The 12,056-nt window shown below is 35.5% G+C and overlaps 1 protein-coding gene across 10 annotated transcripts in view; it reads right to left on the bottom strand.

The window, feature by feature from the left end:
* CCDC88A (coiled-coil domain containing 88A) overlaps positions 1–12,056 on the bottom strand; it is a 131,246-nt gene that overhangs the window by 26,117 nt on the left and 93,073 nt on the right. For all 10 annotated transcript variants that reach the window (XM_050754610.1, XM_050754611.1, XM_050754617.1 and 7 more), the window contains exons 18-22: positions 9,079–9,243; positions 5,384–5,545; positions 4,094–4,371; positions 3,740–3,883; positions 2,453–2,639 (exon numbers count right to left, since the gene is read on the bottom strand). In XM_050754610.1, the coding sequence (XP_050610567.1) occupies positions 2,453–2,639; positions 3,740–3,883; positions 4,094–4,371; positions 5,384–5,545; positions 9,079–9,243 (936 nt within the window). The remainder of the gene's footprint in view (positions 1–2,452; positions 2,640–3,739; positions 3,884–4,093; positions 4,372–5,383; positions 5,546–9,078; positions 9,244–12,056) is intronic.

Raw genomic sequence — 12,056 nt, 5'->3', positions numbered from 1 at the left:
GTCAACAGTTGGTATTAACAGCTGGCATTACTAGTAGTTGGGCTGCCAGCAGCATTGGGCCTTTTGTACGCAGTTAGTAGAAACTGGAAATATGCCTTAGCTAGGCCAGAGGTTCAAACAGAAGTTCAGAAGGCCCAAAGTAGTGATTCTAAAAGTTTGGCATCTCTTGTAGATTTCTGGGCCCGAGCATTCAAATTTGGCAGGTCTCGAGTAGAGCCCAGAGATCTGTATTAAAAAAGCAAAAGCAAATAACACATACCTGCCCTGCCTACACCACCCACCCCACCTCCCCCCAAAAAAAAACATTTTGAAAAATTTCAAAAGGTAGAGAGAAAATCAGAGAGAATGATACTATAATCATAAACAACCATCTAGATCTGTAACTGTGAATATCATACTATATTTATCTGTATGTTGTTAAATTGAAACATAACATACATGGTAGATTTATTTGAATGAATTTATTTTCTTCCCTGTACCTATGCCCTCTTGCAATGTGACTTCTCACTTTTTCCATAAAGAAGTGGAATCTATTTCCCTTCTTCTTGAATTTGGAATGCTTTTGGCCAAGAGAAAGTGGTGGAAGTGATGGTGTAACAGTTCCAAGCCTAGGCCTCAAGTTGCCTGTGGACTTCCACTCACACTCTCAGAGCCCCGCTGGAGGATGGAGAGACCACATGGAACAGAGAAGGGTTATCCCGGTGAGGCCACCATAGACCAGCCAGCCCTCAGCATACATGCCAGCTAATTACAGATGCAGGAGCAAACCCCTGGCAGTGAGTAGATTAGTATAGATGTTCAGCAAACTCAGACTCATTAGGCAAAAAGAAGTGTTTACTGTCCATTACCACTAAGGTTCTCCCATTGTTAAAGAGCATTATCGGTCTCAATAGACAACAGATAAAGCATATATAAAGAAAATAGAACAATTTTTTTGTTGTTGTTAGATGGAGTTTCGCTCTTTTGCCCAGGCTAGAGGGAAGTGGCGTGATCTCAGCTCACTGCAACCTCTGTCCCCCAAGTTCAAGCGATTCTCCTGCCTCAGCCTCCTGAGTAGCTGGGACAACAGGCGCCCGCCACCTCGCCCGGCTAATTTTTTTGTATTTTTTAGTAGAGACGGGGTTTCACCGTGTTAGCCAGGATGGTCTCGATCTCCTGACCTAGTGATCCGCCCGTCTCGGCCTCCCAAAGTGCTGGGATTACAGGCTTGAGCCACCGCGCCCAGCCCCAAGAACAAATTTTAAGTGTATATAGAGCTCAATGAATTATCACAAAGTGAACACTACGTTAAACCAGCACCTGGACCAAGAAACAGATCATTAATTGTATTCTAGAAACACCTGTGCTATCTTCCAACCACTATCCCTTCCCACCAAGGTTAACTACTACCTCAACCTTTTACACTATAGTTTTTTCCACCTCCACTAAATCATGTCATTATATGACTTAGCCCTCAGCCAATAATTAACATTTGACCCAAGTTGTGAGAATTAGCCAGGGATGCATAGATAGCTAGGGCCCTCTCTGGTCTCTCTCGAACAGTTTTCTGGACCACCAGTGACATGTGGGAGATCTTATGAAGACCCACTGAGGCTGACTCATTTCTTGAAAATCCTTTAATTTTTGACTAGTTCACTGGTCTGTTACTTGCCCCAACCAATATTTCAACCTCAAGCTATCTAAGAGTTGACCTTTGACAACTCTCCCAGGCATGGGGCTTTGCTATGCTCTGTTCCAAATCAAGTCAGTTTCCTCCAGTAGAAAGGCTGCTGGTTTTCACAGCCTGCCCTATGCTCTGTCAAAACTACCAGGTATAGGAACCAGGGAAGGAGAAGAGGAATGGGAGAAGCCCCAAGATAAAATGCCTCAGACAATCACAGTTCCTTCCCAGGGTTGAATAGTTTTGCTTTAATAAATGCTTCTCAATTTGTTATATGCCCTTGTTGGGTTCCACAGTCCCAACATTGTTGTTTTTGACAGTTCTGTCCAATTGTATTGTTTCTTAAGGAGTTGATTTGCTGCATTCCTCACTCTACCATTCTAGAGGTATACCATCCTAACTACAATTTATTTAGACTTTTATAAACCATAGGTAGAATGAACTACTTTCTGAGCTTTGTTGGGTAATTAATTGTATGTTGTTTCCAACTAATTTCTCTATTGGTTTATAATTTCATGCCAGGTGTGAACATTTTTTCATTAAATGAATAATTTTACAATTTTCAAAGAATCTGGACATAAGTTTAAGCTAATACTTTTTAAAAGATTGTAATTAATGATATGGGAAGTTGTTCTGAATCACGTGTAGGTATCAATGATCCTTGACCAAATTCTTTTAGATATACACCACTAAATATATACTAGTATTGTCATTGTAATATAGTCATTTATTTCTTAGGCATGTCTTGGGGCCTAAATGAAGGAAACAGCGATTAAACTTATTAAAGCTCACCTCACACTGGTTATTCAGCTTGGTTGATGTAATATCCAGTTGTTGGTATTGTTCCTTTAGCTTTGAAAATTCAGCTTCTAATCTTGTTTGTTCCAGTTTGGAATTATTCAGAAGACTTTTCAAATTTTTATGGTCAGTTTGTAAAACTTCTGTCTCTTTTAAAAGTTGACTATAGGTATGATTCAACCTATAATTAGAAATCACAGAAATATAATTAGATTATCTTAATAGCTTTTGGTATAATTTATACAATATGAAATGACATAAATAACATTAAGACATACTTAGAATAAAAGACTGTTTTACAAGTTACTAAACTTATCAAAAATCAGTTTCTATTCTGTAAAAACCAGATTTTTAAAAATCCTGAGTACCTTTCCCTTGAAAATAATTTTTAATTTCCCTTTTCCATCCACCCATCTCCACACTTGGAAAAGAATTTTTTAGTCTTTAAATATGTTCAAGTATAGGTACTGAAAGTTTCAAGTATTAATAAGAAAGTTCTGGCTGGTTACTGATGGTCCATGTTTGTAATCCCAGCATTTTGGGAGGTAGAAACAGAAGGATCACCTGAGGCCAGGAGTTTGAGAGCAGCCTTGGGGATCACAGGAGACCCTATTTCTACCAAAACTAAAAATTAAAATAAAATTTTAAAAAATTAGCCAGGCGTGTTGGTGTGTGCTAGCAGTCTCAGCTACCTGAGGGGCTGAGGTAGGAGGATTGCTTAAGCATAGGAGTTTGAGGTTGCAGTAAGCTATGATCGAGCTACTGAACTTCCACTTGGGCAACAGAGTAAGATCCTATCTCTCTCTCTCTCTCTTTTTTTTTTTTAGGGAGATGGGAGTCTTACTCTGTCACCCAGGCTGGAGTGCAGTGGCACGATCTCGACTCACTGCAACTTCCACCTCTCAGGTTCAAGCAATTCTCCTGTTTCACCCACCCAAGTAGCTCGGACTACAGGTGCATGCCACCATGCCTGGCTAATTTTTGCATTTTTAGTAGAGATAGGGTTTCACCATGTTGGTCAGGCTGGTCTCGAACTCCTGACCTCAGGTGATCTACCTGCCTCGGCCTCCCAAAGTGCTGGGATTACAGGTGTGAGCCACGCACCCTGCCTATTCTATTTTTTAAAATTCTAAATTCAAACTATGATTGGTACTACAAAGGGACAGTATGTATTTTGGATGTAAGAAATAATACATAATAAAAAATATATATATACACACACATATATATGTATATACTTTCTACATAAAATGTTTGTTATATATAATATGTATTTATTACCTATCATTTTCACCACAAAGTTTCTTGTATTCTGCAGCTACCGTTTCATGGTTTTTATTTTCAAGCAGCATTTTTTCCTGTTCTACTTTGAGCATTTTTTCCAAATCTTCCAATTGTCCTTTCTGTTTTAATAACTGATTGTAACTGGGGGAAAAAAGGCATTTGGTTTATAATATTAACAAAAAAGAAACTTTAGAAATGAAGGAAATGAGTAATTATCATTTAAAACACAGGTAAATGTATATACATTTCCTACGTAAACTAACATTAGATGTGTTTAACATATAAAATTTATTATACTACTTGAAGAAAATTTATTTTAAATTCACAGTACAACAAAATATAACAAATTACCGGTCTTCAAGGTCTCTATGTTCCACCTCAAGATTTTTGTGGGCAGACTTCAGAGTTCCATGTTTAGAGATAAGAGATTCATACTCTGAAGCCTGACGTTCATGAAGAAGTTCCAGCTTTTCATGATCTTTGATCAGAGAATCATAGAGAGATTTTAGGTCTTCTCGCTCTTTGATTACCGATTCATTTTCATTTTCTAAGGAAGACTGCTGGATTAGGAGTTGTGCATTCTGGTTCATAAGTGAGGTACTTTGGGAATTAAGGGTAGAATTTTCAACCTATGAGAATATGTATTGTTATCAGACATAAGAAAAATAGTTCACGTTCTTTTTTCAAAATACAAGATTACAATGTTAAATAAAGCAAGCTCTAAATGAATCACAGCAGATATATTTACATTATACTGGGAAGATTTTGATTTTAGTTTCCCAAAGAATAACGCTACCATTTAATTTTGATTTTTGGAAGTATTATAATACACACATACATACATATATGTGTGTGTGTATATTAGACATATATATGTATTTTATGTTTTGGGTTGAATTTGTTTTAAATGAAGGTGATTAGCAACCATTTTATTATATTACAAATGAAAATGTATAGAATTTGAAGTGCTAGTTTATCATTTCTAGAATTTGGTGACAGAAGTTGATAGAAGTGAAAAATTACTTGTGGAAATTTTTCAAGAGTCCAAATTAAATAAATATTTTCTTTATCAAACAAAGTGTTGATGCTGATCAAAGAAAAGGGTTACAGAAAGAAGAATTCTTAGATTCAGAGAGGGAACTTGTTTCTGTTCTTTAAGAGGTTTCAGAGTTGAACTTTCCCCCACCTGATTGTTCTGTCTGGAAAGACACTGGCGGTGTTAAGTATGGATCCTTTGAACTTAGGACAGGTCTAAAGACAAAATTCTCATGTTGTCCTGCTTTCCAGTAACTAAACTGATAAAAAAAGCTATACAAATGAAATAAGGAATAGTATGCTGCAACCATACTCTCAAACAAGGATTTCTACCTAATTTATTACAATCAACTTAATGAAATGGTAGAAAGACCACAAATATAATTTATCTCTATTTAGATGTATTGACTGAATTTATTAATATTTAAAGCCTTTGACATTTAAAAAATTGATGTGTGAAAGTTTAGGCATGGCACTAAATAAAAACATTTTCATTTATCTTTAAGTTCATTCGCTAAGAAACAATGTTTCCATGTTTACCCTCCCTTATTTTAATAGCATAATTCAAGAGTTTGGTTGCATATTCCCAAAATATTATATTACAACCTGAAGCTTGGCATTCTGTGTTTGAAGAGTGGTATTCTGTTCCTGTAATGATACTGTCTGCCTCTGAAGTGCAAGAATCTGAGCCTGCAAATTATTGTTTTGTGTCTCAAGCTGCTTCAGTTGAGTTTTCAACGCTTGCTTCTCTGCTTGCAGTGTAGCATTCTTAAAAAACAAAAACCGAAACCACACATATTAATAACAATAGCAATACTAAACATATTTCTATAATATACTGAATTTTATACTATGAGTATTTATTAGCAGTACAATCCATAAAACCCCAACAATCTTAAAAGAGAAAAAAAAAAAAACATTTTCCCCATCCCAAATTGTAAACAGACATTCATCAGAAAGAAGGCAATAATACTAAAACCTTAATATTGTGCCTGTGTCTTGTCTGCACTATAATATCCTAAAAATAAAATATCCTATTCTAAATATATTTATTAACACAAAAACTAGAAAGGAATTGTCAGTTGTATGGTTTTAATACTGCTTGAAGGTTCCCAGAATGACCAGAATAAATGGGGCTGTGTCCAACCATGGAGATCTATCTTTTCTAATTTACCCAAAGGCAAATATATACCTAAGTGAGTGGTGGTCCCAGAGATAGTACAAAACTAAGTAATTTCCAAACACAAATATTTCAAAGGGAAGCAGGTTTACAGGAACAATCTTAACCATCTGTTTGAAATTTGCAGTCCACAACAGACCTAACGCAGATATTTTCTTATTTTTCTCACGATATAAAATGCTAATTAAAACTCTACTTCAACTATAAGACTCCTGGAGCATTTCCAAACAAAACATAACATTTTCCATTTTTCCGTAAGGCCATATTTCAATGTTATAACAAATGAACTACTATGCGAATCAATGATTATTATATTTTAAAATACTTGTCATTAATCTTTTCAGGATTATTTCTAAATTAAATTTCATAAAAAATCAGCAACAGCAAAGTACAAAGAACCCTCCAGAAAACAGAAATAAAACTTTAATATACTAAAGGTCATAATTGGTCTACCCTGCAGTATGCATAAAAAGTTAACAACTGAATCACAACAGATCACTCTTAACATATCTATATGTAAATATAACATTCACTTTATTGGCTTTATGTTATATACACTGCATGTCACTGTGTAAAAGGCAGGTCAGGATTTGACCCACATATTATACTATAAAATTGAAGCTGAGGAAACAAAATGCTTTAAGATGCGTTATGATTTTGTATTTCTCTTTTGTTCATTTGTTCAAATAAAAAGGATGAAAAAATGTATACTAGAAAAAGTAAAATGGAATACTGACAGTACTGACGTATTTATATACCATCTCAGCACAAAGAGGTGAACCATTTTTCACATATATATGTGAAATACTATTGTAGTTTAGCACTTTAGAAACTAAATTGTACAAGCTCTACCGATTATTCCAGGTGTCTCTAGGAATAAAAAAAATTCCTATAGTCTATAATGAAGAGAAGAGATAGCTGAGAGGGTATCTTAGAGCAGGAAAAAATTTACAATGGAAAAGAAAGAAGTTAGCAAATATAATACTGGCAAACACAAAAATTACCAGCCTATTATATGGCTGACCGTCTTTATAACCCCATTATCTAAAATATGAAACGAAGTAATTTTTTTCCAATGGAAATTTATAAAGGAAGTCTACAAGAAAAAAAAAGATTCACCTTACAGAACTTCATATGCCAGCTCAATTTTCTAAAATGTAATTATGAATCCAAGCAATATAGGTATATATATCACTGATTAAAAATAGGTATTTATAAATGGCCAATAAATACATGAAAAATGTGTAATGCCTAACTCATAATTTTAAATGTACACATTAAAATATTTTCTCCTGTTGCTTTAACAAAAATTAAAGCACTAGGTACTATCCAGTGTTAATATGGAAAGATAGGTATACTCTTTTAGTGGGATTGAAAGTTGATGTGATTTTTAGGCTGGGTGTGCTGACTCACACCTGCAATCCCAGCACTTTGGGAGGCCGAGGAGAGCGGATCACTTGAGGCCAGGAGTTCGAGACCAGTCTGGGCAGCATAGTAAGACGCCACCTCAACAAAAAATACAAAAATTCGCTGGGTGTGGTGGTGTGCACCTGTGCTCCCAGCTACTTGGGAGGCTGAGGCAAGAGGATCACTTGAGCCTTGGAGGATGAGGCTTCAGTGAGCTATGATCTTGCCACTGCGTTCCAGCCTGGGAGATGAGTGAGACCCTGTCTCAGAAAAGAAAAAAAAAAAGAAAGAAAGAAAATTGATGGGATTTTTAAAGACTAATAGAAAATATCAATTAAACACACACACACACACACACACACACACACACACACACACGTATATATACTTTGGCCTTGCAATTTCACTGTCAGCAATTTAGCATTCTATGAACATGTTTAAAAATAACCTAAATGGGCCAGGCGCAGTGGCTCACACCTGTAATCCCAGCACTTTGGGAGGCCGAGGCAGGTGGATCACGAGGTCAGGAGATCAAGACCATCCTGGCTAACACAGTGAAACCCTATCTCTACTAAAAATACAAAAATTAGCCGGGCGGGCGTGGTGGCGGGCTGAGGCAGGAGAATGGCGTGAACCCGGGAGGCGGAGCTGGCAGTGAGCCGAGATCACACCACTGCACTCTAGCCTGGGCAACAAAGTGAGACTCCATCTCAAAAACAAAACAAAACAAAACAAAACAAAAAACCTAACTGTAGAGAAATGTGAGATTTATTTAAGTAAATTATGGTAACATTCACACTATGGAATAATAGGTAGTCATTAAACAAAATGAAATACACATACATCTGCTAAAATTGAGAGATCTCCAAGATAATATTAACAGAAAATGCAAATAGGAATTTTGTATAGCATGATCCCGCAGGTATAAATTTGTAAAAGAAATATACTTCTATATACAGATAAATGACAAAAAAATTTTCTAGGAAGATCAACTGTTCATAGTGATTCTTTTTGAATGAGAAAGCAGAAATCAATGGTGTGGGGATTATTTTTTGGTTTTATTGCTTAGTTTTTAATTAAAGGTACTATTTTTGTGTTAAATTAAAAAAAACACCACCACAACTATTTTACTTGCTATTGTGTAAGTTCCTTAAGTTTATTCATCTTTTGAAGGGTAACTATTTGTTGTTCAGCTTGTTTGCTTGTTGTTTACTGTCAAGTATATATTGAACTAATTTAGCAAATATTTGTTAAGGGTCTACTACATACCAGGCACTATTCTAGATATTAAAGGCACGGTGGTAAAAAAAAAAAAAAAAAAAAAGAAAGACAAATTACCTGCTTTCATAAATGAATATGAAATTTAATTTCACTGTGAAAAGTGCTATGAAAAAACTAAAGCAACGGAACAATAGTGAATAGTTTAAGTTGGGGATAACAACTTCACTGGGGTAAGGAGTCAGGGAAGACCTTCTGCAGGACATATGATATGGCACCCAAATGCTGAGGGAAGCTAGTCATATGTTCCAGGCAGGAGAAGCAAAAAGAAAGGCCCCTGAGGTACGAACAAATAGAAAAAGGACTATATGACCAGAATTTTCTTATTAAGTGCCATCAATTGTTTAAATATTAGACAATATATCTAAGATAAATTTCTCCAGTGATCCTCTATTTCTAAAAAAAAAGATTCCTACTAAAATTAAAAAATACTTACATTTCTTTCTACTTCAATTAATCTGTCTTTAACTTTCAGAAGTTCTCTAGTTGTTTCTTGACTTTCTCGCTCCCATTTATTGTCTTCACCAGATATTGGAGGAGAGCTCTGTACCATCCTTTCCTCATCTTGTCTCTGTTTGAGAGCTTCATAATTTTTTTTCACCTAAAATTTTATTTAAAATATTTTAATGGGGAGAAAAAAATCACCACAGTTACATTTCTCACAATTAATTTGACTCTGAGCTGATCTGGTAAATATGAGAGGCAATATACTTTTAAATGTGATGAATAACATGTATGATTTGTGCTTTTTAAAATGCAAATCGTTTCCTCCTAGAAATATAAAACCTACTCTGTTTATGTGCCAGAGTAATGTCAAATCCTATTGTTTGTCGTGCAAATGCCCCTGGATAAGAGTGGATATAGATATGTTGCTAATGACTAACAATTCTTTTTAGAGCTATCTGTAACCAATTTAGAAATTTCACAGAGATGTCTATGTAAAGCACAAAGATTTGACACTTTATTAATTTTAAGGACATATCGTATTCAGGATTTTTTAGTTTTGAGTTGGCTCTCTTAAAGTAGATTATAATCACACTAGAAAATCCTAGAGAAGATATATCCTTGGATTGCGAACAATCCAAGGATTGTTAACTCATCATACATGACCAACTTGCTCATCATATATGACCAAATTTGCCAGATTTAACTTAATAACTCTTTCTCTTCAACTCAAATTTACTATTATTATACTTATCTTGAATTATTAAACTATCTTGAAGCACTAGTTTATCCTAGGAGATTCTTATAATAAATTTCAAGTTAACCCCAACCTTTGCATTAAGGCAAGGATAGAAATGTTTTATAGTTCAACATCTAATGCACAACTTAAGAAAGCCTACAACTCAACAATTAATAATGCTACCGCTGAGTTAGAAAATAATGAGGTGAGACTAAAAAGATGCCAAGATAGAATGTAATGTCAAGTTTCGCAAGCCATCTAATGGGTACCCTATGATCCTAGTTTCCGGGTTTTGTTTGTTTTGTTTTTACTTTTAACACCCTAAAAACAATAGATAAGTGGCATCATTTCCAGTCTCTATTTTACATGAATTTCCCACAAGGTCTTTGTTCTAGGCTTAGAAAGGCTATAAACATATGCAGTTATTAAGAAGGGGAGCTGAGAATAAAACTCAAGTCCTCTCATTTTATATTATTTTTTTGAGACATAGTCTCACTTTGTCACCCAGGCTGGAGTGCAGTGGTGCGATCTTGGCACTCTGCAACCTCCACCACCCAGGTTCAAACCATTCTCTTGCCTCAGTCTCCCGAGTAGCTGGGATTACAGGCGTGTGCCACCATGCCTGGCTAAGTTTTGTATTTTCAGCAGAGACGAGATTTCACTATGTTGCCCAGGCTGGTCTCGAACTCCTGACCTCAAGCGATCCACCCACCTTGGCCTCCCAAAGTGCTGGGATTACAGGCGTGAGCCACCGCATCCGGCCGAAGGCTTCTCAGTTTAAAGCCATTGTTCTTTCAAGTAAGTATTAAAAATGATTATGTATCATTAATCAAAATATTTATATTCAGAGAGGAAATGAATACACAGTCTAGATAAAAATAAATCACTGTAACAAAGTAATTTAGAACTAATTAAAATATTGTGAATTATGTTATGAATTCAAATTTAAAATTTTCAACAGTTCCCAAAGATAATGTAATCTTTAAAAATAGAGTTATAATTTGCATGAAGTTGCTAATGTACAGATTTTAAGTGTAATTCGGTAATTTTGAGAATGGCAAGCACCTATATAACCCATATATCAACATGACAGAACACTTCCATTACTCTAGAAAGATCACTGCACCAGGCAACCACTGTTTTCATTTCTTTCATAAAAGTTCTGCTTATACTAAAATTTCACACAAATACAATCAGTGTATATAATCTGTGTGTGTGTGTGTGTGGATGTGTGTGTTTCTGAGTATATTTCTAAGCTTTATCCATGTGTTGAGTACATCAGTAATTTTTTTCTTTTGGTCATTATATCCAGTTTTTTGATTATGATGAAGCTGCTAAAAAAATTCATTTATCTATGTTTTCATTTTCCTTGAGTAAAGAGAAGTAGCATTATCACCTTCTTTTTCTTTTCTTTTTCTTTCTTTTTTGAGATAGTCTCACACTGTTGCCCAGGCTGGAATGCAGTGGTGCAATTTTGGCTCACTGCAACCTCCACCTCCTGGGTTCAAGTGATTCTCGTGGCTCAGCCTCCTGAGTAGCTGGGACTACAGGTGTGCACCACCACACCCAGCTAATTTTTGTATTTTTAGTAGAGACAGTGTTTCGCCATGTTGGCCAGGCTCGTCTTGAACTCCTGGCCTCAAGTGATCCTCCTGCCTCAGCCTCCCAAAGTGCTGGGATTACAGGCATGAGCTACCATGCTGGGCCACGGGCTAGGACTTTTTGAGATACTGCCATACTGCCTGCTAAATTAGTTATAACATCTTATATTTGCATCAGTATGCATGACAGTTCCAGTTGCTCCCAATTTTCACTAATATTTGATCAATATTTCCATATACATTTTAGAATCATCTTGTAAATCTGCCTGTTGGGATTTTAATTGGGATTATGTTGAATCAAGAGATCAATATGGGGAATCTGCCATTTTAACAATATTGAGTCTTCTAATTCCTGAACATGGTTCTTATTTCCATTTACTGAGGTATTCCTTTGGTGTTTCTAGTAGAGTTCTTGCACACATTTCCTTAAATTCATCCATAAGTATTTCATAGTATTATAAATGGTGTTTTTTTATATTTCATTTTCCAATCTTTCATTGCTAATATAGAGAAATAAAATAGACTTTTATATATTGACTTTTATCCTGTGACATTGATTAGTCCACCTTAGCTGTAGACATTTTTCTGTAAATTCCTCAGGGTTTTCTGTAAATATAGTCATGTCACATG

Source organism: Macaca thibetana, chromosome 13 (assembly GCF_024542745.1).
Source record: "Macaca thibetana thibetana isolate TM-01 chromosome 13, ASM2454274v1, whole genome shotgun sequence".
Taxonomy (NCBI): Eukaryota; Metazoa; Chordata; class Mammalia; order Primates; family Cercopithecidae; genus Macaca; species Macaca thibetana.
Note: the sequence above shows the minus strand (reverse complement) of the source record. Positions and strands in the feature narration are given on the sequence as shown.